Source organism: Chlorocebus sabaeus, chromosome 20 (genome assembly GCF_047675955.1).
Source record: "Chlorocebus sabaeus isolate Y175 chromosome 20, mChlSab1.0.hap1, whole genome shotgun sequence".
In the NCBI taxonomy this organism is placed as follows: domain Eukaryota; kingdom Metazoa; phylum Chordata; class Mammalia; order Primates; family Cercopithecidae; genus Chlorocebus; species Chlorocebus sabaeus.
Window position 1 is genome coordinate 110,146,375 of NC_132923.1, and position 27,956 is coordinate 110,174,330.

The 27,956-nt window shown below is 49.0% G+C and overlaps 1 protein-coding gene across 2 annotated transcripts; it reads right to left on the bottom strand.

Annotated features, from left to right (window-relative positions):
• Positions 1-2,806: 2,806 nt before the first annotated feature.
• On the bottom strand, positions 2,807-27,661 carry NUDC (nuclear distribution C, dynein complex regulator). Of its 2 annotated transcripts, none has more exons than XM_007979858.3 (9): positions 27,427-27,661; positions 25,069-25,146; positions 8,212-8,415; positions 8,055-8,120; positions 7,104-7,223; positions 6,815-7,009; positions 3,728-3,811; positions 3,515-3,633; positions 2,807-3,074 (listed from the first exon to the last, which is right to left on the bottom strand). In XM_007979858.3, the coding sequence occupies exons 1-9, from the start codon at positions 27,505-27,507 to the stop codon at positions 3,023-3,025; spliced, it is 999 nt and encodes a 332-aa protein (XP_007978049.1). In that variant the 5' UTR covers positions 27,508-27,661; the 3' UTR covers positions 2,807-3,022. The 2 variants fall into 2 exon arrangements, with proteins under 2 accessions (XP_007978049.1, XP_007978048.1); XM_007979857.3 differs by having other exon boundaries at positions 7,104-7,226; positions 27,427-27,654.
• Between the last annotated feature and the right edge of the window lie 295 nt (positions 27,662-27,956).

Genomic DNA, 27,956 nt, shown 5'->3' on the forward strand with positions numbered 1-27,956 from the left:
GCCCAGGCTGCTGGAGTGCAATGGCGCAATCTCGGCTCACCGCAACCTCTGCCTCTTGGGTTCAAGTGATTCTCCTACCTTAGTCTCCCGAGCAGCTGGGATTACAGGCATGAGCCACCATGCCTGGCTAATTTTGTATTTTTTAGTAGAGACAGGGTTTCTCCATGTTGGTCAGGCTGGTCTCAAACTGCTGACCTCAGGCGATCTGCCCACCTCAGCCACCCAAAGTTCTGGGATTACAGGTGTGAGCCACCGTGCCCGGCCAGCACTGTGGTTTTCACCAGTATCTTGGCTTTTCCAATAACCTTGGAGAAGGGATATTATATTTCACAGAGAGGAAACCTGGGGCTCACAGTGAGGTCAAGGAACTTGGTGGGACACGCAGTTAGTAACTGTGGCTCTGGCCTTGCTGGGGCAGACGCAGAATCCCTTCTTTAGGTATCAGAGCCCATGAGTTGAGAAGGATCCTACTTGGCTGCTCCTCACAGGCAGGCTTATCTACTGGTCCTCTTTCAGCAGAGAGGCCAGGGCAGGCCCACCAGCCCTTAATTAACAAACCAGCTAGGTGGTGTTGATCCAGCTCCCACATGACCGGCTGCCCCCACCGCCCTTTTTATTGTTCCAAAAGGCACCCTTTGGAAAGTAACTACTAGACAAACTGTACTTGTTTGTCCAGTTTCCTAAGGGAAACAGGATGATCTCTCGGGACTATGAACGTAGGGTCCAGTTCTAACTCCAGGCTCTGCTGTCGCATCCGGGTGGCCTCCACAAGACTAAAATGACCACAGGGCAGAATAGGAGTAGAGTGGGAGTGACACCACAAACCCTCCACTCTAGCCTCAGCCGTAGAGCACCATTTTCCAAACCTAGCCTTGTAAACCACTATTTGCATTCCCAGAAAAAAAAGGTTTAGCAAGTTTGGAAAACAGACAAAGCTATGTACTGCATAGCCTCTCTGAAATCTTTAACAAGCTATTCTGAATTTCTTTTTTTTCCCGAGACAGTCTCGCTCTATGGCCCAGGCTGGAGTGCAGTGGCGCATCGCAACCTCCGCCTCCCAGGTTCAAGTGATTTGTCTGCCTCAGTCTCCCAAATAGCTGTGATTACAGGCAGGTGCCACCACACTCAGCTTTTTTTTTTTTTTTTTTGAGAGAGAGTCTCGCTCTGTTGCTCAGGCTGGAGTGCAGTGGCGCAATCTCGCCTCACTGCAAGCTCTGCCTCCCTGGTTCGTGCTATTCTCCTGCCTCAGCCTCCCGAGTAGCTGGGACTACAGGCGCCCACCACCACACCCAGCTAATTTTTTGTATTTTTAGTAGAGACGGGGTTTCACCGTGTTAGCCAGGATGGTCTCAATCTCCTGACCTTGTGATGCACCCGCCTTGGCCTTCCAAAGTGCTGGGATTACAGGCATGAGCTACTGTGACCAGCTACTCTGAAATTCTAAAAAAGACATCTGCATTCCAGAAATTTAGGAGCCAGAGAACTAAGCACTCACAGCAAGTCAACCTAGACATTCTTGCTACAACCTCTGTGGCTGAAGCATTCTGACCTCCACCCTCTAGCCAAAGTGGGGCAGGGGTCAGCTCTGTGGGCTGGATCTGAGCAAAGGGGAGCACCTCATCAGCCCTGGGAGCTAGCTTTGAGAAGGCCTAGAATCTGCAGAGGTCCAGGTCAGAGATAAAAACAATGAGGCCTCACTGGACTTTACTCTGTCCTCCTGGTAAGGTCCCTGTACCATACACACACCAGATCTGAGGCCTGAGCTGTCTTCCTGGTACCCCTCCCACGCCAGGCAGTGTCACCCTGGCCCATGCTGCTCTTCTGTCCTGGTACACAATAGTCTCTAGTTTGAAGAATACTTGATTCACGGCTAGAGGGCAGACCCGCTGCAGTGGGCAGTGAAAATCAGATCGACAAGTCCAGCGGTCTTAAAACTGTTGGGTCGGCCGGGCGCGGTGGCTCAAGACTGTAATCCCAGCACTTTGGGAGGCCAAGACAGGTGAATCACGAGGTCAGGAGATTGAGACCATCCTGGCTAACACGGTGAAACCTCGTCTCTACTAAAAAATACAAAAAACTAGCCGGGCGTGGTGGCGGGCGCCTGTAGTCCCAGCTACTCAGGAGACTGAGGCAGGAGAATGGCGGGAACCCGGGAGGTGGAGCTTGCAGTGAGCTGAGATCCGGCCACTGCACTCCAGCCTGGGCAACAGAGCGAGACTCTCTCTCAAAAAAAAAAAAAAAACCTCTGCTGGGTCACGCGCCCCTTTGAGAATCTGACACGTGTTCTGGTCTCTGTAGGCTGAAAAACTCAACCTTTGCTCAGAAACATAGACTAAATGCCTTGTTTTATTTATTTATTTTTTTGAGATGGAGTCTCACTGTGTCACCCAGGTGCAATCTGGGCTCACTGCAACCTCTGCCTCCCAAGTTCAGGCGATTCTCCTGCCTCAGACTCCCAAGTAGCTGGGATTACAGGTGTGCACCACCACACCCAGCTAATTTTTATATTTTTAGTAGAGACTGGGTTTCTCCATGTTGGTCAAGCTGGTCTCAAACTCCTGATGAGTTGATCCGCCCCCCTCAGCCTCCCAAAGTGCTGGGATTACAGGTGTGAACCACCACACCCGGCCAAGCCCTGTTTTAATCTTCACTTTAAGTAATGAGAAACTGAGGCCCAGAGAGGGCAAGGATTTGCCCTAGGTCACATGGCAGAATCTGGGCTAGATGCCAAACTCCCTGTTCCTAGCAGCAGCCGTAAGAGGCCTGTGCCCCAGAGAAAGGCCAGAGGCAAGAGAGGACACAGAAGGAGCTGGGCAAATTGTTTTAATGTGTAACAGTAGGCCAACTGGGGAGGACAAGGCCCCAAGCCCCAGCCTTTCTCCTGATGCCCTGGGACCTGTGTGCCTGGAACATTCCCATGCCTGCCCCAAGCCCCGAGGCCCACAAGTCCCAGAGAAGAGTGGGAAAGTAAGTTGGGTAGTTGCAGCTCAGCCCCAAGAGTTCAGGGAGGAAAAAACAGGGGCTAGTTGAATTTAGCCTTGGAAAAATCCATCTCCGGATGCTGATCCATGAACCTGGAGAAAGGGAAGCAAGAAGATGAAACAACTCATCCTTCTCTTCTAAAGCTGTCCCTTCTCCCAGCACCCCCGTATCAAGTCTAATCTCTTTAGACCTCAGCAACACCAAGCCAGGCTGGGCAAGAGCAGTGCCCAGGGTATCTGAGACCCATTTGAGCCCCGAGGTTGGAAGCTGAGGCGCCAACACTGGCACTGTTTTCCTGTAGGTGGCAATGACCCGCCTGTTACCCCTTCCCTCCTATCATGAGCCATGAGCCGGCCTTGCCCTCAAGATGACCTCAGCAAGTGACAAGAGTAGGCAAGCCAAAGCCATAAAGCCATAAGCATGGCTGGAAAGGGGGCAGGGCAGCTCCTGAGGCAGCTCAGTGATCCACTCACTGCTGTCACTGAAATCTAAGCCCCCAGGCACCCACCCTCCCCCAACCCCTCTTGCTCACTTCTTCAGAATCTCCTGTTTCTTCTGTTCGTCTGAGGTTGGCAGCCCCATGGACTTCTGTCTCTGGTCATACATCATCTTTTCCACCATGCTGCGAGTCTCACTGTCCAGGTCTGACAGCTGAGGGCAGGCAGTGACGGGAATTGGTGAAGCTCTGGAAACACCTAGGCCCCTCACCCTCCTGCCGAAGCTCTCCCAACCAGCCAGGGCTCACCTTGGAATTCTCAGGGTTAATCTTCTTGGTGTTGATCTCAGGGTCACTGGACACCAAGCGGCTCCACCACTCCATCTTATTGATCTGTGAAGAGAACCACCAGGGGGTGGGAGGTGGCCTGCTCTGTGCACCAGGAATCACCCCTTAACCCTTTCACAACCAAACTCTCTCCCATCCACATCCTGCACCTGAGACCCCTGCAGGCCTATACTGGGTCCAGAGGTACAAGACTCTGCCCTTCCTGCAGCTAGGGGAGACAAAGAGGCAAACAGTTACAAATCAGTGTGATAACGGAAAGAAGAAAGCCGTAAGGGAGATATTCATCCAGGGTGGAGGGAGAGAAGTTTGAAAGTGACACTTGGGCTGAGCCCTAAGACACAAAGCAGTATTCCAAATTTAAAATGGAAGAAAATTTTCTTTTTTTTTTTGAGATGGAGTCTTGCTCTTCTTGTCCAGGTTGGAGTGCTGTGGCACCATCTCGGCTCACTGCAACCTCTGCCTCCCAGGTTCAAGCAATTCTCTGGCTTCAGCCTCCCGAGTAGCTGGGATTATAGACATGCACCACCCACCACACCAGGCGGATTTTTGTATTTTTAGTAGAGACAGGGCTTTACCATATTGGGCCAGGCTGGTCTCAAACTCCTGACCTCAGGTGATCCGCCTGCTTCAGTCTCCAAAAGTGTTGGGATTACAGGTGTGAGCCACCGCGTGCAGTGGTGCAGTCTCAGCTCACTGCAACCTCCGCCTCCTAGGTTCAAGCGATTCTCCTGCCTTAGCCTCCCAAGTAGCTGGGATTACAGGCGCCTACCCCCATGCCCAGCTAATTTTTTTGTATTTTTAGTAGAAATGGGGTTTGCCATGTTGGCCAGGTTGGTCTCGAACTCCTGACCCCATGATCTGCCCACCTCAGCCTCCCAAAGCACTGGGATTATAGGCATGAGCCCCACGCCCAGCCTGAAAAAGTTTTTAAGCAGGGAAGTGCCAGGCGTGGTAGCTCCTACCTCTAATCCCAATACTTTGGGAAGCCAAGGCAAGAAGATCCCTTGAGCCCAGGAGTTTCAGACCAGCCTGAGCAACATGAGACCCTGTCTCTACAAAAAACATTTAAAAATTAGCCAGGAAGGGTGGCGCTCATAGTTACTCAGGAAGCTGAGGTGGGAGGGTCGTTTGAGCCCGGGAGGTCAAGGCTGCAGTAAGCCGTGATTGCACCACTGCATTCCAGCCTGGGTGAGTACAAGATCCTGTCTCAAAAAATAATAAATTTAAAAGGCAGGGAATGGGCAGGGAGTGGTGGCTCATGCCTGTAATCCCAGCATTCTGGGAGGCCAAGGCAGGCGAATCACGAGGTCAGGAGATCGAGATCATCTTGGCTAACACGGTGAAACCCCGTCTCTATGGGTGGATCATGAAGTCAGGAGATCGAGACCATCCTGGCTAACCTGGTGAAACTCCGTCTCTACTAAAAAAATACAAAAAACTGGCCGGGCGCGGTGGCTCAAGCCTGTAATCCCAGCACTTTGGGAAGCCGAGACGGGCGGATCACGAGGTCAGGAGATCGAGACCATCCTGGCTAACACAGTGAAACTCCGTCTCTACTAAAAAATACAAAAAACTAGCCGGGCGAGGTGGCGGGCACCTGTAGTCCCAGCTACTCGGGAGGCTGAGGCAGGAGAACGGCGTGAACCCGGGAGGTGGAGCTTGCAGTGAGTTGAGATCCGGCCACTGCACTCCAGCCTGGGCGACAGAGCGAGACTCCGTCTCAAAAAAAAAAAAAAAAAAAAAAAAATACAAAAAACTAGCCGGGCGAGGTGGCGGGCACCTGTAGTCCCAGCTACTCTGGAGGCTGAGGGAGGAGAATGGCGTGAACCCGGGAGGCGGAGTTTGCAGTGAGCCGAGATTGCGCCACTGCACTCCAGCTGGGCCACAAAGCAAGTACAGAGGCATGGAGGGGTGAGTCAGGGCAGCCAGTGCCAGTCGGGCAGGCTGGGACAGGGTCTTATGTGCCCTGAGAAGTTCTCCTCAGACCTTTGGCCCTTTTCAGAGACCACCTTTATTTACTGGTGTCTGTGTCCCACCTCTCTGTAAAGGCAGTGAGGTTGAGCATGTAGGCTTCCTGAGGGCACAGATTTTCCTATGTTTTGTTCACTGTTCTCTCTCCAGCACTTAGAACAAGAACAGTACCACGCACAGAGTAGGTGTTCAAGTATTTGATGAATTGAATCCATGTACAGACCTAGTGAAAAAGAAGTGGCTTTAGAACCTAAGACTTTCTTTTTTTTTTTTTGAGACGGAGTCTTGCTCTGTTGCCCAGGCTGGAGTGCAGTGGCGCAATCTCAGCTCACTGCAAGCTCCGCCTCCTGGGTTTACGCCATTCTCCTGCCTCAGCCTCCTGAGTAGCTGGGACTACAGGTGCCCGCCACCTCGCCCGGCTAGTTTTTGTATTTTTTTTTTTTTTTAGTAGAGACGGTGTTTCACCGTGTTAGCCAGGCTGGTCTCGATCTCCTGACCTCGTGATCCGCCCGTCTCGGCCTCCCAAAGTGCTGGGATTACAGGTTTGAGCCACCACACCCGGCCAGAACCTAAGACTTTCAATTCTGACTCCACCCCTTCCCAGAGGCAGGAGCTTGGGTAAATCAGTGACCTCTTTTCCTGACTCAAGCCTGTAATCTCAGCACTTTGGGAGGCCAAGGTGTGAAGATCGCTTGAGACCAGGAGTTCAAGACCAGCCTGGGAAATATAGTGAGACCTCCATGTCTTTACAAAAATTAATAACAAAAATTAGTCAAGCGTGGTGGTGTGCACCTGTAGTCTTGGCTACTCAGGAGAATGAAGTGAAAGAATTGCTTGGGCCCAAGAGTTCAAGGCTGCAGTGAGCTAAGAAGGTGTTACTGAACTCTAGCCTGGGCAACAGAGTGAAACCTTGCCTTTAAGAAAATAAAATAGGGACAGATCTACTTTAAAGAGTGTTGTCATGGGGATTAAGATAATTCCACAATGCCCCCAGCATGGCTCCTGAGTAAAATAAGCACACATCCTCCTTTCTTCTTCCATCAACACCCCAGGCTAGAAGGGCTGGGCCTCACATACCTTCTCCAGATGCACAGTCACCACCTTGCCATCCTCAATGAGCCACGAGCTCTCCTCCACCTTCACTTCGTTGTAAAGCTCCCCATCGATGATCGCTGGCTGCCCCTTGAGCCCCACCCGGAGGTGCCGCCGCTGGATGTCCACCACCACATCCTTCCCTTTCAGCCGGAAGTTCACACGGAAAGGGACCGCTAGCTGCATAGGGCAGAGGCAGTCAGAAGAAGCCACTAAGTGCTGCTGGTACCCCAGGCTGGCTCCCTAAGCTTCACCTCTGGTCCCTGCCACTCACGTCCAGCTCCGACAGGGTCTGGCTCCAGCGGTAATTGGGCAGGTCTGCCCCGTTGCCTAGGTTGGGCTTCAGTTTTCCTTTGTCCTTCTCATCTTCCTCCTCCTCATCTTCCTCAGTCTCCTGCTTATAATCAGGGACACTCAGCTACTTACTTGACAAACAAGACACACATTGAACCCTCACTGGGCCAAGCCCAGGGCTAGCACTGGGCATACAGTCACAAAAGAAAAGAGACTTGGTACCTGCCCACTCCACAGAGGGGCAGACCCCAAGCCTTGGTCCACTGGGAACCAGGTAAAACGTGGTTCTGATCTCAGGCTGAGAGGAGCTCAGACTACTATACCATGTGACAAAGGATATGGCTGGGCCCACAGAACCCAGCCAACCTCAGATGGGACCTGTAATAGGCACTGCCCTTTCTGGCTCTTGGGTTTTCCTGCCATAAATGGGTTAAGGCCAGTCGGTTTTTTTTTTTTTTGAGACAGAGTCTTGCTCTGTTGCCCAGGGTGGAGTGCAGTGGCGCGATCTCGGCTCATGGCAACCTCCGCCTCCTGGGTTCAAGCAATTCTCTGACTCAGCCTCCCGAGTAGCTGGGATTACAGGTGCCCGCCACCACGCCTGGCTAATTTTTGTATTTTTAGTAAAGACAGGGTTTCACCATCTTGGCCAAGTTGGTCTTCAACTCCAGACCTCGTGATCTACCCGCCTTGGCCTCCCAAAGTGCTGGGATTACAGGCGTGAGCCACCACGCCCAGTGAATTTTTTTTTTTTTTAACCTGGATCCTTTGGTTCAATGTCTCTGAGTGTGATCTTAAAGTATGGGGAAGATTCCCAAAGCCGGGAGGGGAGGGGTTAGGATAAGGAAGGGTATTTCAGAGAAAGTAGTAGGCAGCAGAGTTCCTGTAAGTTCCAACCTCCTGGCTCATCCCAAGTCCCTGCAGTCCATCTCACCTGCTTCCCTGGGGAGTCAAGGCTGCCGTTCTTGAGCTGGGCCTCATGATTCTCTGCATCCTTTTTCTGGAGCAAAGAGCACAGCAGTTGGCAACAGGACCCCCTGCTCAGTGCCAGTGGGGATCTGAGGGGTAGAGAAGGGAAGCCCACTCTTCACCTGGTCAATCTCTAGCTGCAGCCTCTCTGCCTCTTCATCAGTTAGCTCCTTGATCTGGGGCCCTGAGGTCTCTGACTTGGCTTCCTTGGCCAGCCTGGCCGCCCGCTCTGCCTTCTCCCGCCGCTCGGCCTCCTGCCGGGCTCTCTTCTCCCGCCGGGTCTTCTGTGCCAGCTGATTGTGGTGGCTGAAAGTCTGGGTGATAAGCTGGAGAGGGAAGAAAAGCCATGAGGCATCACAGCAGGGGACAGTGTCCCATAGCCTGGAGTCCAGCCCTGCTCTCTACCTGCTGGGTGCAAGGGCAAAGCACTGCACCCAGAACCTCAGTTTCCTCATCTGCAAAATGAAAATACATCTGTCTTATAGGGTTGTAATGAGAATACCTGCAAAGCACCTGTCTCAATAAACTGGCTGTTTTAAAAAGTGACGCTTGGCCGGGCGCGGTGGCTAATGCCTGTAATCCCAGCACTTTGGGAGGCCGAGGAGGGCAGATCACGTGAGGTCAAGACCATCCTGGCCTTCATAGTGAAACCCGTCTCTACCAAAAATACAAAAAAAAAAAAAAAAAAAAAAAAAAAAGCTGGGCATGGTGGCGTGTGCCTGTAGTTCCAGCTATTCGAGAGGCTGAGACAGGAAAATCGCTTGAACCTGGGAGGCAGAGGTTGCAGTGAGCCGAGATCGTGCCACTGCACTCCAGCCTGGTGACAGAGCAAGACTCCATCTCAAAATAAATAGATAAATAAAGGAATTGGAGACTAGTCTGGCCAACATGGTGAAACCCCATCTCTACTAATACAAAAAATTAGCCAGGCGTGGTGGCGTGCGCCTGTAATCCCAGCTACTCATGAGGCTGAGGCAGGGGAATTGCTTGAACCAGGGAGGTGGAGGTTGCAGTGAGCTGAGATCAGGCCACTGTACTCCAGCCTGGGCGACAAAGTGAGACCCTGTCTCAAAAAAACAAAACAAAAAAAGTGACGCTGTTAAAAGCAAAACTCAAGCCTCAGTCCCTCACAAGCCTTTCTTGAATTCTCAGGCCCACAATGACCGGCTCTTCTGACTAATCACTCTTACTCTTAGTGCATCCTGTCTCCAAGACCACAGTCCAGCTATGCAAGACTTGACACCACACCCAGAAAGGCCATGTTAGCAGAAAGCCAGTGAGCTTTCTTTTCTTTTTCTTTTTTTGAGATGAAGTCTCGCTCTTGTTGCTCAGGCTGGAGTGCAATGGCGCGATCTCAGCTCACTGCAACCTCCGCCTCCTGGGTTCAAGTGATTCTCCTGCCTTAGCCTCCCGAGTAGCTGGGATTACAGGCATGTGCCACCACGCCTGGCTAATTTTGTATTTTTAGTAGAGATGGGGTTTCTCCATGTTGGTCAGCCTAGTCTCAAACTCCTCACCTCCAGTGATCCGCCTGCCTCAGCCTCCCAAAGTGTTGGGATTGTAGGTGTGAGCCACCATGCCCAGTCAAAGCAAGGAAGAGCCTGTTCACCCTCTCTCCAGCCAGCAAGCTGTTAACTTCAAATCCTTTTTCTCCACTACACCTTCCCAAGTTTCCACCCCACGATGTGCCAGCCAGCTTCCCTGCTACCCAAGGGCGACCCTCCACCCATACTATTGCCACCTGTCATTATTTGGCTCCTGGCCTTAGACGAGTGAACAACTTTGACTCTTTCTAAGCCTCAGTTTCCTTATCCGTCATGAGGATTGAGTATGACAGCACAAATCAAGAGCCTAGTGAGGTCCACATCACAGGGTTCCCCTGACCTGCAGCATCAGCATCACCTACAACCTGTTAGAAACGCTAAATCCTAAGCCCCACTCCAGATCTACTGGATCAGAAATTCTGGGGTATGGCCAGGCAATCCGTATTTTTAACAAGCCCTCCTGGCCAAGTTCCATGCATACTTCAAAGTCGCACCTAGATTTGAGTTCCTGGTCTACTCTTACTTGCGTGACCCTAAGGTCATGTCTCTGTGCCTCTATCTTGTTGTTATTATTTCTGAGGCAGGGTCTCACTCACCCAGGCTGGAATGTAATCAACCTCCCTGGGCTAAGGTGATCCTCCCACTTCAGCCTCCCCAGTGGCTGGGACTATAGGTATATGCCACCATCCCTGGATAATGTTTTTATTTTTTGTAGAGACAAGGTTTCGCCATGTTGACCACGCTAGTCCAAACTCCTGGGCTCAAGTGATTCACCTGCCTCTTCTTCCCAAAGTGCTGGAATTACAAGTGTGAGTCATTATGCCCAGTCTATGTTATTATTTCTAAAAGCAGTCTTGGCCAAGTGTTGTGGCTCATGCCCATAATACCAGCACTTTGGGAGGCCGAGGCGGGCGGATCACCTGAGGTCAGGAGTTCTTGACCACCCTGGTCAACATGATGAAACCCTGTCTCTACTAAAAATACAAAAATGAGCCAGGTGTGGTGGCACATGCCTGTAGTCCCAGCTACCTGGGAGGCTGAGGTGGAAGAATCACTTGAACCCAGGAGGCAGAGGTTGTAGTGAGCAGAGGTCGCGCCACCATCCTGGGCAACAGAGTGAGACCCTGTCTCAAAATAAATAAATAAATAAAAGCAGTCTTGGCATATGTTGTTCTTTGCCTGGAATGTCTCGTCCCCACTCTCAGGTCACCTGGCAAACCAATTCATCCTCCATGACCAGTCAAGTGTCAAAGTTTCACCTCTGGCCCAGGAACATACCCTTAGGACACTCAACTCAATGCCAACCCATACGCAGTGTGCATGTGCACACACACGCACACACCTCTAGAGGCCTTGCCATGTGATCAGTGGTCAATAAACCCTCTTTCAAGCATCTCTAAGACAGAACTGCAGGGAAAGCTCTGCAGGGGCTCAAGGTCACAGAAGTCACCCACGGGGCCCCAGACCTGGGGTTCTGCTAAATGCCCTGTGGATTCTCATCCATTTGATGCCAATTTCTCCTGCTATGCCCAAACCCCCCGCCCCATGCCACACCACAGTAGCTCCACACTCTACAAGGTTAAAGAACACCAAATATACCTCCTAAACCACGAATTAAACTGGTAGGGGAGGCCAGTCTGCTGTTAATGGAAACCATAGGTCATAATTATGCCAGCAGAGGCTGTTCCACCACAGGGCCTTGGTCCCAAGTCCCTAGTCAGAGAGACCTTGAACTAAAGCCATTTGCCAACCAGTGGCCAAAGGGAGGTGGGAACAGGGCCCTCCCCTCTCCCAGCTCCACTGAATCATGTCACATCCCATTTGTACTGTTCCTTCCTAGCTCCTAGAGGTTAAGCAAGGGCAGAGCTAAACCACCAGGCAGAGTCAAGGCCAATCACAGCAGCCTCTGACCCCTCCTCCCATCAACTTGACGTAGGCCCAACCTCAGACAGATAACCCCAGGGGTGTGGAAGCCTACCCAGAGGCTGTCACAGACTCAAGCTTCAGTCACTGGACACATATTTGGGAACCATAGCCAACCAGGGTGGGGAGGGCTGGGCCTGCTCTAAAGCCAAGCCTGTCGCTCTCCCCAAGAAGAGGCCCAGGACAGTACAGGCATGTGCCACAATGCCAGCCCTCTCAAATACTTTTCAGAAGGTAGAAGAATTTTATGAAAGAGTTGTTATTAAAATGCTAATCCAGGTCAGGCACGGGGGCTCCCATCTGTAATCCCAGCACTTTGGGAAGGAGAGGCAGACAGATCACTTGAGCCCAGGAGTTGGAAACCAGCCTGGGCAACATAGGAAGACCCTGTCTCTATAAAAAATACAAAAATTAGCTGAGTGTAGTGGTACGTGCCTGTAGTTCCAGCTACTCGGGAGACTGAGGTAGGGGAATTGCTTAAGCCCGGGAGGTCAAGGCTCCAATGAGCCATGATCACACCACTGCACTCCAGCCTGGGAGACAGAGCAAGACTCTGTGTCAAAAAAATTAAATAAATATAAATAAAAAATAAATAAATAAATGCTAATGCACTGGGGAACTACAACTGTACAAATAAATTGAAGTTTACCGGGCACAGTGGCTCATACCAGTAATCTCAGCACTTTGGAAAGGTCGAGGCGGGCAGATCGCTTGAGCTCAGGAGTTTAAGACCAGCCTGGGCAACATGGTGAGACCCCGTCTATACCAAAAATACGAAAATATTAGCTGGGCATGGTGGCACATGCCTGCAGTCCCAGCTACTCGAGAGGCTAAGATGGGGGGACTGCTTAAGCCTAGGAGCCGGAGGTTGCTGTGAACCAAAGGTTATAGTGAGCCGAGATTGCGCCACTGCACTACAACTTGTGTGACAGCGAGAACCTGTCTCAAAACAAAAAACCCCCTAAACGATGGGGTTTGGAGTTTCTAGGTTGCTGAACACATCAAGGTGTTGGGAGGGTGGCATACCCAGAGAGGGTATGGAGGCTCCATGCCCCACCCCAATACCTAGCCCTACACAGCTATTTGGCTGTTCCTGAGTTATGTCTTTTATAATAAACCAGTAACAGTAAATAAAGCACTTTCCTGAGTTCTGAATCATTCTAGCAAATTATTAAACCTGAAAAGGTGGTCATGGCAAACCCCAGTTTACAGCTGGTTGGTCAGAAGTACACAAGGCAACTTGGAACTTATGACTGGTGTGTCAAGTGGCCGCCGTCTTATGGGACTGAGTCCTTAACCTGTGGAAGCTGCAGTAATTCTGGGTAGTTGGGGTCAGAATTCAATTGAATTGTAGGACACCCAGTTGGTGTCCAGAGAACTGGAGAATTGGTTTGTTGAGTGGTGGAAAAACCCACACATTTGGTGTCAGAACTGCTGTGAGTAAAAACCATTCTTAGGATGCAATATGCAAAATCCAGATTTTGGTAAACTTTGCCAGGACAAATAACTGTTTCTTCAAAAAACAAACTGCAAGAAAAAAAAGAGATCTCTTGTGTTTTATTTTTTAAATCTTTACATTTTCTTTTGTAGGCCAGGCAGGGTGGATCACCTGAGGTCAAGAGTTAGACCACTGGAGTTTGAGACCAGCCTGGCCAACATGGCGAAATCCTGTCTCTACTAAAAATACAAAAATTAGGCCAGGCTCAATGGCTCACGCTTGTGATCCCAGCACTTTGGGACGCCGAGGCGGGCGGATCACCTGAGGTCGGGAGTTCGAGACCAGCCTGACCAACATGGAGAAACCCTGTCTCCACAAAAATTAGCCAGGCGTGGTGGCGCATGCCTGTAATCCCAGCTACTTGGGAGGCTGAGGCAGGACAATCGCTTGAACCCGGGAGGCAGAGGTTGTGGTGAGCTGAGATCAGGCCACTGCACTCCAGCCTGGGCAACAATAGCAAAACTCCCTCTCAAAAAAAAAAAAAAAACCAGAAAAACAAAAATTAGCCGGGCCTGGTGGTGGGTGCCTGTAATCTCAGCTACTTGAAAGGCTGAGGCAGAACTTAACTGCTTGAACTCAGGAGGCGGAGGTTGCAGTGAGCCAAGATCATGCCACTGCACTCCCGCCTCATCACCAGAGTGAGACTCCAAGTCAGAAAAAAAAAAATTTTTTTTTGTAGAGATGGAGTCTCACTATATTACCCAGGCTGGTCTTCAACTCCTGGGCTCAAGCGATCCTACTACCTCAGCCTCCCAAAGTGCTGTGATTATAGGGCTGAGCCACTGTGCCTGATCTTTAATTTTTTGTCTTTGAGGTCTCTTAATCTACAGGTTTCTATCACCCAGTGTAATGTGTGAACCTTGTTTGAACTGGGAATCAAACAATCGTAATCAAATAACCCAATTAAAAAAAGACAAATGTCTTAAAGAGAAATGGGTATCTCCATGCTGCTTTCTTGATAGTGAGTTATCATGAGATCTGATGATTTTATAAGGGGCTTTTCCCCCTTTGCCTGGCACTTCTCCTTCCTGCCACCTTGTGAAGGTGGTGCCTGCTTCCCCATCCTCTTCCAACCTCACTGTAAGTTTCCTAAGGCTTCCTCAGCCATGTAGCGCTATGAGTCAATCAAACCTCTTTCCTGGCCAGGTGCGGTGCCTCACGCCTGTAATCCTAACACTTTGGGAGGCCGAGGGGGGCAGATCACTGAGGTCAGGAGTTCAAGACCAGCTTGGCCAACATGGTGAAACCCTGTGAAACCCTGTCTCTACTAAAAATCCAAAAATTAGCCAGGCGTGGTGGTGGGCACCTGTAATTCCAGCTACTCGGGAGGCTGAGGCAGGAGAATCGCTTGAACCCAGGAGGCGGAAGTTGCAGTGAGCTGAGATCACACCACTGCACTCCAGCCTAGTGACAGAGCAAGACTCTATCTCAAAAAAAAAATAAATACATAAAAAAAAAAAAAAAAAACCTCTGTCCTTTAAATTACCCAGTCTCAGGTATTTCTTCACAGCAGCATGACAGTGAACTAATACCTTGTCAGAGATGAGCTTTGGACTTGGACTTGTGGGTTAATGCAGAAATGAATTCAGACTTTGTGGGGCTGTTGGAAGGGCATGATTGTTTTGCAATGTGAGGACATGAGATTTGGGAGGGGCCAGGGGCAGAATGATACAGTCTGGCTCTGTTTCCCCACCCAAATCTCACCTTGAATTGTAATTCCCACATGTCAAAGGCAGTACCAGGTGGAGGTAATTGAATCATGGGGGTGGTTCCCCCATGCTGTTCTCTTTTTTTTTTTTTTTTTTTTTTTGAGACGGAGTCTTGCTCTGTCACCCGGGCTGGAGTGCAGTGGCCGAATGTCAGCTCACTGCAAGCTCCACCTCCCGGGTTTACGCCATTCTCTTGCCTCAGCCTCCCGAGTAGCTGGGACTACAGGCGCCCGCCACCTCGCCCGGCTAATTTTTTGTATTTTTAGTAGAGACGGGGTTTCACCGTGTTAGCCAGGATGGTCTCGATCTCCTGACCTTGTGATCCGCCCATCTCAGCCTCCCAAAGTGCTGGGATTACAGGCTTGAGCCACCGCGCCCGGCCGCCCATGCTGTTCTCATGATACGAGTGAGTTCTCACAAGATCTGATGGTTTTATTAGCCTCTGGCATTTCCTCTGCTGGCACTGATTCTCCTGCCACTCTGTGAAGAAATGCCTTCCTCTATGATTTTAAGTTTCCTGAAGCCTCCCCAGTCATGCAGAACTGTGAGTCAATTAAACCTCTTTTCTTTTTTTTTCTTTTTTGAGACAGTCTCGCTCTCTCGACAGGCTGGAGTGCCGTGGCATGATCTCAACTCACTGCAACCTCTGCCTCCTGGGTTTAAGCGATTCTCTTGCCTCAGCCTCCTAAGTAGCTGGGACTACAGGCGCACGCCACCACACCCAGCTACTTTTTGTATTTTTAGTAGAGCTGGGGTTTCACCGTGTTGGTCAGGATGTTCTTGATGTCCTGACCTTCTGATCTGCCCACCCTGGCCACCTAAAGTGCTGGGATTACAGGCGTGAGCCACCGTGCTCGGTAGTAAACCTCTTTTCTTTATAAATTACCCAGTCTAGGGTATAGCAGCATGAGAACGGACTAATACAGAACCCTCATGTACTATTAGTGGTAGTGTCAAATGGTGCATCTGCTATGTAAAAGATCATGGCATTTCCTCAAAAAACTAAAAACTGGCTGGGTACAGTGGCTCACACCTGTAATCCCAGCACTCTGGGAGGCCGAGGCGGGTGAATCACTTGAGGTCAGGAGTTCGAGACCAACCTGGCCAACATGGTGAAACCCTGTCTCTACTAGAAATACAAAAATTAGCCAGTTGTGGTGGCACACGCCTGTAATCCCAGCTACTCAGGAAGCTGAGGCAGGAGAATCGCTTGAACCCAGGAGGCGGAGGTTGCAGTGAGCCGAGACTGCATCATTGCACTCCAGCCTAGGCAACAAGAGTGATACTCTGTCTCAAAAACAAAACAAAACAAAAACAAAAACAAAACAAAAACTACCGTATTATTCAATAGATTACACTGCTGAGTAATACCTACAAGAATTTAAAGTAGAATCTCAAAGATTTGTGCACCTATGTCCACAGAAGCACTATGAACAAAAACCAAGGAGTGAAAGCAACCCAAAAGTCCATCAAGAGAAGAATAGATTAAAAAAAAAAATTGTGGCTGGGCGCTGTGGCTCAAGCCTGTAATCCCAGCTCTTTGGGAGGCCGAGCTGGGCAGATCACGAGGTCAGGAGCTCGAGACCAGCTGGCCAATATGGTAAAACTCCGACTCTAATAAAAATACAAAAATTAGCCGGGAGTAGTGGCGTGTGCCTGTAGTCCCAGCTACTCGGGAGGCCGAGGTTACAGTGAGCCGAGATCGTGCCACTGCACTCCAGCCTGGGCAAGAAACAGAGCAAGACTTGTCTCAAAAAAAAAAAAAAAAAAAAAGTGATATATACATATAATGGAATATTATTCAACCTTAAAGGGGATGGAAATCCTGTCACATACTACAATGTGGATAAATCTGTGGACATCACATTAAATGAAATAAGCCAGCCACAAAAAGATACATATTGTATGATTCCATTTATATGAAGTATCTAAAGTAGTCAACCTAGACAGAAAATAGAACAGCAGTTACCAGGAGGTAGGGGAGGGAGCAAAACGAAGTTGTTTAATGGGTACAGGGTTTCAATTTCACAAGATGCAAAGAGGTTTTACAAATATGTTTCATAATCTAAGTACACTTAACACTACTGAACTGTACACTTACGCGGTGGCTCAAGCCTGTAATCCCAGCACTTTGGGAGGCCGAGACGGGTGGATCACGAGGTCAGGAGATCGAGACCATCCTGGCTAACACGATGAAACCCCGTCTCTACTAAAAAATACAAAAAACTAGCCGGGCGATGTGGCGGACGCCTGTAGTCCCAGCTACTCGGGAGGCTGCGGCGGGAGAATGGCGTGAACCCGGGAGGCGGAGCTTGCAGTGAGCTGAGATCCGGCCACTGCACTCCAGCCTGGGCGACAGAGCGAGACTCCGTCTCAAAAAAAAAAAAAAAAAAAAAATGGTTAACATGGGCCAGCACAGCACAGTGGCTCACATCTGTTATCCTAGCACTTTGGGAGGCCGAGGCAGGTGGATCACTTGAGCCCAGGAGTTAGAGACCAGCCTCAGCAACATGGTAAAACCTCATCTCTACAAAAAAAATAAAAAATTAGCTGGGGGTAGGTTCAGTGGCTCACGCCTGTAATCCCAGCACTTTGGGAGGTTGAGGCGGGAGGATCATGAGGTAAGGAGTTCAAGACCAGTCTGACTGACTTGGTGAAACCTCATCTCTACTAAAAATACAGTAATTAGCTGGGCATGGTGGTGTGCATCTGTAACCTTAGCTACTCAGGAGGCTGAGACAGGAGAATCGCTTGAACTCGGGAGGCAGAAGTTGCAATGAGCTGAGGTCGCACCACTCATACTCCAGCCTGGACAACAGAGCAAGACGTCACCTTAAAAAGAAAAAAAAAGCCGGGCGCGGTGGCTGAAGCCTGTAATCCCAGCACTTTGGGAGGCCGAGACGGGCGGATCATGAGGTCAGGAGATCGAGACCATCCTGGCTAACACGGTGAAACCCCGTCTCTACTAAAAAATACAAAAAAACTAGCCGGGCGAGGTGGCAGGTGCCTGTAGTCCCAGCTACTCGGGAGGCTGAGGCAGGAGAATGGCGTAAACCTGGGAGGCGGAGCTTGCAGTGAGCCAAGACCCGCCACTGCACTCCAGCCTGGGCGACAGAGCGAGACTCTGCCTCAAAAAAAAAAGAAAAAAGAAAACTTAGCTGGGCATGATGGCACTGGAGTCCAAGCTACTTAAGAGGCTAAAGTGGGAGGATCACCTGAGCCTTGGGGAGGTCAAGGTAAGTTGTGATCGTGCCACTGCACTCCAGTGGGTGACAGAGTGAGACTCTGTCTCAGAGGGAAAAAAAAAAAAAAAAAGGGCCAAGCGTGGTGGCTCACGCCTATAATCCCAACATTTTGGGAGGCTGAGGCAGGCAGATCACAAGGTCAGGAGTTCAAGACCAGCCTGGCCAATATTAGTGAAACCCTGTCTCTACTAAAAATACAAAAATTAGCCGGGCATGGTGGTGGGCACCTGTAGTCCCAGCTACTTGGGAGACGGAGGCAGGAAAAATCTTTTTTTTTTTTGAGACGGAGTCTTGTTCTGTCGCCAGGCTGGAGTGCAGTGGCGATCTTGGCTCACTGCAATCTCCAGCTCTCAGGTTCAAGCAATTCTCCTGCCTTAGCCTCTCGAGTAGCTGGGATTACAGGCATGTGCCACCACACCTGGCTAATTTTTGTATTTTTAGTAGAGACAGGGTTTCACAGTGTTGGCCAGGATGGTCTCGATCTCCTGACCTCGTGATCCACCCGCCTCGGCCTCCCAAAGTGCTGGGATTACAGGCGTGAGTCACCGCGCCTGACTGGCAGGAGAAATCTCTTGAACCTGGGAGGCAGAGGTTGTAGTGACCTGAGATGGTGCCACTGCACTCCAACCTGGGCAACAAAGTGAGACTCCATCTCAAAACAAAAACAAAAACAGGCAGGGCGCAGTGCCTCATGCCTGTAATCCCAGCACTTTGGGAGGCCAAGGCAGGCAGATGACCTGAGGTCAGGAGTTCGAGATCAGCCTGGCCAACATGGTAAAATCCCATCTCTACTAAAAGTACAAAAATTAGCCAGGCGTGGTGGCACACGCCTGTAATCCCAGCTACTCGGGAGGCTGAGGTGGGAGAACTGCTGGAACCTGGGAGGCAGAGGTTGCAGTGAGCTGAGATGGTGCCACCGCACTCCAGGCCAGGCAACAGAGCGAGACTCCATCTCAAACAAACAAGCACACAAACAAAAAAACCAAAACAAAGGTTAAGAGGTTAAATTTTATGATGTGCTTTTTACCACACTTTTTTTTTCTGAGACAAAGTCTCGCTCTGTTCCCAGACTGGAATGCAATGATTTTCAATTTTTTGTACAGATATGGTCTATGTTGGACCAGACTGGTCTTGAACTCCTGGCCTCAAGTGATCCCCCCACCTCAGCCCATAATTTTTTAAAAAACAAAAGAGCTGGGCGCAGTGGTTCATGCCTGTAATCCCAGCACTTTGGGAGGCCAAGGCGGGTAGGTTGCTTGAGATCAGAAGATCGAGACCAGCTTGGGCAAGATGGTGAAACCCCCACTCTACAAAAAATACAAAAATTAGCTGGGCATGTTGGGGCATGCCTATAGTCCCAGTTACTCAGGAGGCTTATGTGAGAGGATCACCTGAGCCTAGTGGTCGTGGCTGCAGTGAGTCATGATCGCACTACTGGACACCATCCAGGCTGGGCAGCAGAGCGAGACCCTGTCTCAAAACACAACACAACAGTAAGAGAGCACTGAGGGAAATCAGAACCCTGAGTGGATGTGGATCTCTGGTAATATTTAAAGAATTAGTATGCCTTTTTGGAGGAAGTAATACCATTACAGTTATGTTTTGTTGTTGTTGTTGTTGTTTTTGAGACGGAGTTTCACTCTTATTGCCCAGGGTGGAGTGCAGTGGTGCAATTGCGGCTCACTGCAACCTCCGCCTCCTGAGTTCAAGCGATTCTCCTGCCTCAGTCTCCCAAGTTGCTGGGATTACAGGCACCCACCACCAATCCCAGCAAATTTTTGTATTTTTAGTACCGACAAGGTTTCACCATGTTGGCCAGGCTGGTCTCGAACTCCTGACCTCAGGTGATCCACCCACCTCAGCCTCCCAAAGTGCTGGGATTACAGGCGTGAGCCACCATACCTGGCCCTACAGTTATGTTTTAAAACAGTAACTTTTCTTTTAGTCACACAATATTTACTTATCAAAAAATACACCTTCAATGATATGTAAGTGGAATGTAATAGGGCAGTCCCACCGTACCCACGGGGATTCATTCCAGGACCACTCCTCAGCACTAATTTCTCAGGATGCTCAAGTACCTTATATAAAATGGCATTTTATTTGCATATAACCTAGACACATCTTCCTATATACTCTCAATCATCTCTAGATTACCTAATACCTAATACAATGTAAGTGCTATGGATGTAAATAATTAGATTGTATTTTTTTTCAATGTGGTGTTTTGTTTTTGTTTTTTTAGATGGGGTCTTGCTATGTTGTCCAGGCTGATTTCAAATTCCCGGGCTCAAGCCATCCTCCCATCTCAGCCACCCAAGTAGCTGGGATTACAGGTGTGCATCACCACGTCGGGCTTAACTTATATTATTTTTTATTATTGTACTCTCGTTTAAGAAAATTTTTTTTCCAAATATTTTCCATCAGTAGTTGGTTAAACTCATGGATGTAGAGCCCACAATACAAAGGATCAACTGTATTTGTCCTTTTGTGACCAGCTTATTTCATGTAACACGATGTCCTCCAAGGTACATCCATGTAGCAATGGACAGGATTTCTTTCCCTTTTAAGGCAGAATAACATCCCAGAATATGTCTATACCACATTCTGTTTATTCATTCACCTGCTGATGGAGCCTTTGGTTCCTTCCACCTTTTGGGTATTGTGAATAAGGAGTGAACATGGGTGTGCAAATAAATCCTCCTTCCAATTCTTTTGGGTATATACCCACAAGAATGACTGCTGGACCATACGATAGTTCTATTTTTTAATTTTTTGAGAAACTGCCATAACGTTTTCCATAGCAGATGCACCATTTGACATTCCCACCAACAGTATACAAGGGTTCCAGTTTCTCCCTATCTTTGTCAACACTTGTTATTTTGTTTTTTCTTTTAACAGATGCCATCCTAACAGACGTGGAGTAGTATCTCATTATGGGTTTTGTTTTGGAAACAAAGTCCTGCTCTGTCACCCAGCCTGGAGCATAGTGGCATAGTGGCACAATCACAGCTCACTGCAGCCTCAACCTCCCAGGCTCCAGCAATCCTCCTACCTCAGTCTCCCAAGTAGTTGGGACTAGAGGCGTGTGCCACAAGGCCTGGCTAATTTTTATTTATGAGTTCCTAAATATGAAATTAACCATTAAATGTTATTCGTCCTCTGCACTGCATATTTTCTCATAATCTAGTGTTCTTCAATTGACTTAAATATGTCTCTTTTACCATTTACAAATTTTCAGCATTTGAAAAGGCAAACAGCTATCCAGTTTTATAGCTTCCAGTTTTCTAATCTTGAAAAGTCTCCCCCACATAAGACTACAGATTCCTAGCTTTCCTTACAGGATTTTTCTTACCTGTATTTTTACAGAGTATGACAGATGGTAAATTTTGGTTTTCTAACCAAAAAAAAATCCACGTAGCGGCATGACTTATTGAATCATGCTTTGCCTAATGAACTGAATTACCACATTAGACACATTAAATCCTCATAAATGCTAGACTTTATTTCAGGATTCTCTAGAGTCTGCTTCACTGGTCCATTTTTCTCTTCTTCTATCAATGCCATATTGATTAGATCACTATGGCTGTATTCAAGTCTACAATTCCTAGTCCCAAAAGCTATAAAATCTAAGAGTGCTTTTGTAATTTTTTGTAAGTTTGCATTATCAGGTATTCTCTACAGAAATATTAATGTGTTTTGTTACAGGATGCAGCTCCTGGCCCTGGGATTGGATTATGATCTATAATGCACATTATATGCACTGTATTGCCTTCCTGAAATCCAAATAATTTTAAATACCAAAACACATGTGGCCCCAAGGGATTCTGAAGTGGATTGTGGTCTTTTGCCTTTTTTTAAATCCTTGTAACTTCCTTGTGAGGTAAGGATTACTCCCTCTTACAGTTAAGCAAAATTAGAGGCCGGGCGCGGGGGCTCATGTCTATAATCCCAGCACTTTGGAGGGCCAAGGTGGGCAGATCACGAGCTCAGGAGTTCAAAACCAACCTGACCAACATGGTGAAACCCCCGCTGTACTAAAAATACGAACATTAGCCAGGCGTGGTGGCAGGCGCCTCTAATCCCAGCTACTCAGGAGGATGAGGCAGGAGAATCACTTGAACCCGGGAGGCAGGGGTTGCAGTGAGCTGAGATTGCTCCACTGCCCTCCTGCCTAGGTCATAGAGCAAGACTCCGTCTCAAAAGAAAAAAAAGAAAGAAAAATTAGGTAGTCCCAGCACTTTGGGAGGCTAAGGCAGCTGGATTGCACCACTGTGCTCACACCACTGAGCCCCAGCTGGGACACAACAGAGCAAGACCCTGCCTCAAACACACACACACATACACACCCCAAGGGTTCATCTCTCTCCCTTCTTACAACTATTTATCCTTCATATCTGAAGCATCACTTCCTCACAAAGTCTTCTCTGAGCCCCCAACCTAGGTTAGTTTTATGTTCCCAGGGCTTCTACCGCAACATCCACTACTTTTTCACTGCTTGTTTTTTTTGTTTGTTTGTTTTTGGCTACACTGTGAGATCCATGAAAACAAAGAACAAATCTGTATTCACCTCTGCAATCCCAAAGGGTCTGATACAGCACCTAACACAATCCAAAGTGTTAAGTGTCGTGGCTCATGTCTGTAATCCCAGCTCTTTGGGAGGCCGAGGCGGGCAGATCACCTGAGGTCGGGAGTTTGAGAACAGCCTAACCAACAAGGTGAAACCTGTCTCTACTAAAAATACAAAATTAGCCAGGCATGGTGGTGCATGCCTGTAATCCCACCTACTTGGGAGGCTGAGGCAGGAGAATCACTTAAAACTAGGGAGGCAGAGGTTGCAGTGGGTCGAGATCATGCCATTGCACTCCAGCCTGGACAACAAGCATGAAACTCTGTGTCAAAAAAAAAGAAAAGAAAAAATAAATAATTAGCCCCAAAAGCTATAAAAACTAAAAGTGCTTTTGTATTTTTGGTAAGTTTGCGGCATGAGGTATATACAGGTAGTCTGACCCACAGAAAAGCCAGAGGTGTTAGTGACAATACAGAAAGAATATCTGAGCTAGAAGGGGTCTACTTTCTCCCATTTTACAGATGGAAAGATGGAAAGAACGAGAGCATTGCTGGGAACTCGACTAAGTAACATAGCTAGACCAAGAACCTGGGACTCCTACTGTTAGGTAATGTGTCTATGACAGAGTGGCCTCAAACCTTCAAGACACATTAAAGAGTTTACCAACTTATTAGAATCCTGAAGCCACAGAAACAGTTTGCAAAGAACGTCTCCTTATTATGTCTCTTATTTATGTCTGTTATAAAGATAATGGTGCCGGGCGTGGTGGCTCACGCCTGTAATTCCAGCTACTCAGGAGGCTGAGGCACAAGAATTGCTTGAACCCAAGAGGCGGACATTGCAGAGAACCAAGATTGCACCATTGCACTCCAGCCTGGGTGACAAGAGCGGGACTCCATCTCAAAAAAAAAAAAAAGAAAGAAAGAAAAAAAAAGGCCGGGCACGGTGGCTCATGCCTGTAATCTCAGCACTTTGGGAGGCCAAGGCAGGTGGATCACCTGAGGTCAGGAGTTCGAGACCAGCCTGGCCAACATGGTGAAACCCCGTCTCTACTAAAAAATACAAATATCATCCAGGCATGGTGGTGCATGCCTGTCATCCCAGCTACTCGAGAGGCTGAGGCAGCAGAATTGCTTGAACTTGGGAGGCGAAGGTTGTGGTGAGCCGAGATCATGCCACTGCACTGCAGCCTGGGTGACAGAGTGACTCTGTCTCAAAAAAAAAAAAAAAAGGAACAGCTAAGTGAGGTAGAATCCTCATGATATAACAATTTTCAAAAGTATAATTACAACCTTAAGGAATAAGAAAGGAGTTCAAGGTCTCAGAATCAAGACTACAAAACACGAACCCTTAAACTCTGAGTCAGAGCATCTGGGAAGACATGGCTCTGAGTATTTCTAAATTTATTTCTAAGCATCAGTTTCTAGTATCTGCCCAGTCTCATCTCCTAGGTAATTAGTTAAAACCTTCTCAGGCCGGGTGCAGTGGCTCACACCTGTACTCCTAGCACTTTAGGAGGCCAAGGTGGGTGGATTACTTGAGGTCAGGAGTTCAAGAACAGCCTCGCCAACATGGTGAAACCTCATTTCTACTAAAAATACAAAAATTAGCCGGGCATGGTGGTGCCTGCCTGCAGTGCCAGCTACTCGGGAGGCTGAGGCCCAAGAATCACTTAAACCCAGGACACGGAGGTTGCAGTGAGCCGAGATTATGCCACTGCACTCCAGCCTGGGTGACAGAATGAGACTCCATCTCAAAAAAATAAAAAAAAATAAATAAAAGTAAAAATAAAACCTCCTGGCCGGGCACGGTGGCTCATACCTGTAATCCCAGCACATTGGGAGGCCAACGTGGGTGGATCATGAAGTCAGGAGTTCCAGACCAGCCTGGCCAATATAGTGAAACCTCATCTCTATTAAAATACAAAAATTAGCCAGGTACAGTGGCGGGCGCCTGTAATCCCACCTACTTGGGAGGCTGAGGCAGGAGAATTGCTTGAACCCAGGAGGCAGAAGTTGCAGTAGGCCGAGATTGCGCCACTGCACTCCAGCTTGGGTGACAGAGCAAGACTCCATCTCAGAAAAAATAAAAATAAAAAATAAAACCTCCTCATTGGAAAAGAAACTGAGAGGCACTGTGTTGGGACAGAGGGCAGGTTTTCAACAGACTGGTTTCAACCCTGGTTCTCCCATAGCTCAGCTCAAGACTTTGGATAAGGTGCAAAACTCTCTTGAGCCAGTTTCCTCAATGGGGATAGTTAACACCTGCCCCTCTTGTAGAACTGCAAAAATCATGGGAAATAAGGTAGATAGAGCACTGAGCAAGGAGTGGAGACAGAAGAAATGACAGCTTCCTTCCCTTCCCCAACTCCTCATCTTTGACATTTCGCTTCCGCTGAAAGTTAGTTACTATTATGCCAAAGGAAGACCAGGTGAGTTTTTCTTCTGAAGAGACAGAGCTGCCGAAAAGACAGCAGTTTCCAACACTTACCTTCTCTGCCATCCCCTCTTCTCCTCCAATGAAAAAGTCTGTTTTGCGTCGAAGGAAGCTGAAGAAGGTGTTCACAAGCTGAAAGATGGGGAGAAGATTAAAGGTGTGGAGCTGCCATTTGGGAGCCCTTCAAGTGCACACAAGTCAACTTCTTTTGTCTAGGAGGCAACTTGGGACTTGACTATTTTTCCTCTGAGCCTCCCAACTGAGGAGACATCTCCCCAGCAGGTTCTCTTAGTTACTTCCACCATGAAGCAGATTTCTCATATCCTGTGTGAGTGTGCGCGTTTCATTTTCCTTGTGATGCCTGAAGCAGCCTAAGTGTATGCAACACTCCTCCGCATCCAGGGCATGAAAAGCCCAGGCCCAGCTTTCCTCTCCAGAAAGTAAAAACCCCATCAAGACACCGGCTCACACCTGTAATCCCAGCACTTCAGGAGGCTCAGGTGGGCGGATCACTTGAGGTCAGGAGTTTAAGACCAGGTTGGCCAACAGGTGAAACCCCGTCTCTACTAAAAACACAAAAATTAGCTGGGTGCGGCGGTGGGCAACTGTTAATCCCAGCTACTTGGGAGGCTGAGGCAGGAGAATCACTTGAACCCGGGAAGCAGAGGTTGCAGTGAGCCAAGATCGTGCCACTGCACTCCAGCCTGGGTGACAGAGTGAGACTCTATCTAAAAAAAAAAAAAAAAAAAGACACTGGCCAAGTTACTGGGTCAAAGCAAGATAGAGGAGAGCAAATGAAGCACTTCAAAGGAGGATAAGATGGATTAACTCTGGCTGGAGTACAAGTGTAGCCAAGGGTTTGAGTATCTGACAGACATATATTACCTTTTGACTTTGCAGAAGTTTCTTAACTCTGTACAACAGGAATAAGATGCAGTACCTATTTCTAGGGACCTGGTGAGGATCATGAGGTCATGGAGTTGAGGCCTTCAGCTACATATGGCACAGAGCAAGAGACCCACTGGCAGAGGGTAAACACCTTACAAATAGGACCATGAACCATGGCTTAGTCTGTCTGCCACCTGCAATGCTGGGCACCAGATATGGCTAAAGGTACATGCTCAGTAAAATTCTTGCTGAATGAAACAATCTAGCGGTGACCTAAAATCAGCACACACAAGCCCTTTATTTGCCCAGGAGTGGGTCTAAATCTGATGAAATCTGACGCTAGAACATATATCAGTGATTTCCATTCTTGCTTCTAGACACTTTTCCAGTTTGTTCAAAAATGAACTCACTCCTAAATCCAGTTTTGTGTTAACAGTTTAGAGGAATGGAGACAGGAAGGCTTTTCACACTTCCAAATTAGAAGCACTCTCCCCACCACAAAGGGCTTAGAAGTCCTTGGTCACCAGACACCTGGGTTACATAGCAATAGAAAGTTCAATGGAAACCTACCTCCAGTGAGACACAATGAGCCATGGACTCTGGGAAGCACACTGACCTGTCTAGGTGAGGACCACGTTGCATGATCTAGGCAAATCCCTGCCACTTTTCTGGCTCTGAGAATGACAGTTCTGATCCTGACAGACTTTTCTACCTCTAACTTTGTGTTTGTTCCAAAAAAAACCAACTCCAGAATCTGTAACAGTTGGCCCTTATTATTCATACACTATGTGTTACCGTGTCTGTCACTGTGCACGAATTATCCCTTTGAAATGCTCTTTGTAAGCTCTATCAGGGTGAGGACAGGTTTTTGTATCCCCAGTCGCGTTGAGTGTGGGACACACATTAATCACACGACAAATACTTGTTGAATGAAAAAGCCTTATTACTGAGAACTTACGGTACTTCACTACTCTCGGGAAACCGGCATTCGCAGCTGTCTCACAGACAAGGAAACTCAGGCTTGGAGGGATGTAAAGGTTCCAAGTTGGTAGGTGGTGGAAACTAATCGTGAACACAGGCCTCCTCTCCTATTCCCCCATTCAAGGCCTAACAAGACCACGTGCTAACATCACCCCGCGCCCCTACCACACACATTCGACGGCTCGCCCCAAGCCTTGGTGGATCCAAATCACTATATTTGGCACGGTTCTTACTAAGGGATGCTCCTCGGAAGACGCCATCAAAGTGGAAACGGGGCTGGGGGTATATGTGAAACCAAAGGGGGATCCTAAGCTCAGGGACGCGATAATTGCTACTACTGAGGGGCGCCGGGGGCCCGGGACTGATGTGAACCGGGTGAGACCGCCAGCGGGTGGCCAGGCCGGAAGCTGGGCGCAGTGAGAATGTGGGGGCATCCCAGAAGCCCGCGAGGCCCAGGGGTGGGTCTCAGCCCTCGAAGGCAGAGAAGGGCGGAAGGAGCTTGGCCAGGGCCGCCGGATGGGCCGACGCCGCGCGGACCGTTACCTCCTGCACGCCGCCCTCGTGCTGCTGAGCCATGGCCAGCAACATGCCGTCGAACCGCTCCTCCTCCTGCTCTCCGCCCATCGCGCCGGCTCCGATCCACGTCCCGAGCTCTGCACTCTAGTCCCGCGCTCTCTAGGCTCTTTCGGGTCGCGCCGGGCCCAACGACTCTAGTAGTCCGCCTTCCGCAGCGGAGCCGGAAACACGCACGTGCGTGGCCCCTGCAGGCCTGCCTCCTCCTCCTTTCTTCCCGCCTTCTTCCCGGCTCGCGGCCATTGACCGTGCGGCAAGCAACCCGCTTCGCCGACCATTGGTCGACATTCTGAGCCAATCAACAAGCGCGTCCACGAAGCGGTGGGCGGAGCCGTGGGCTTGAGAGTTTGGCATGAGTTGCTATGGTCACCCGATGCCGTGGAGACTTCTAGAAAGCCCTGGACTCAGAGTTGGAAGTTAAAAAGGGACAAGTTTTGCCCCTCTCCCTTGCTAGTGACCCCCCAGCTTGTAGAACAGTGAAGCTGAAAGTAGCCTTACTC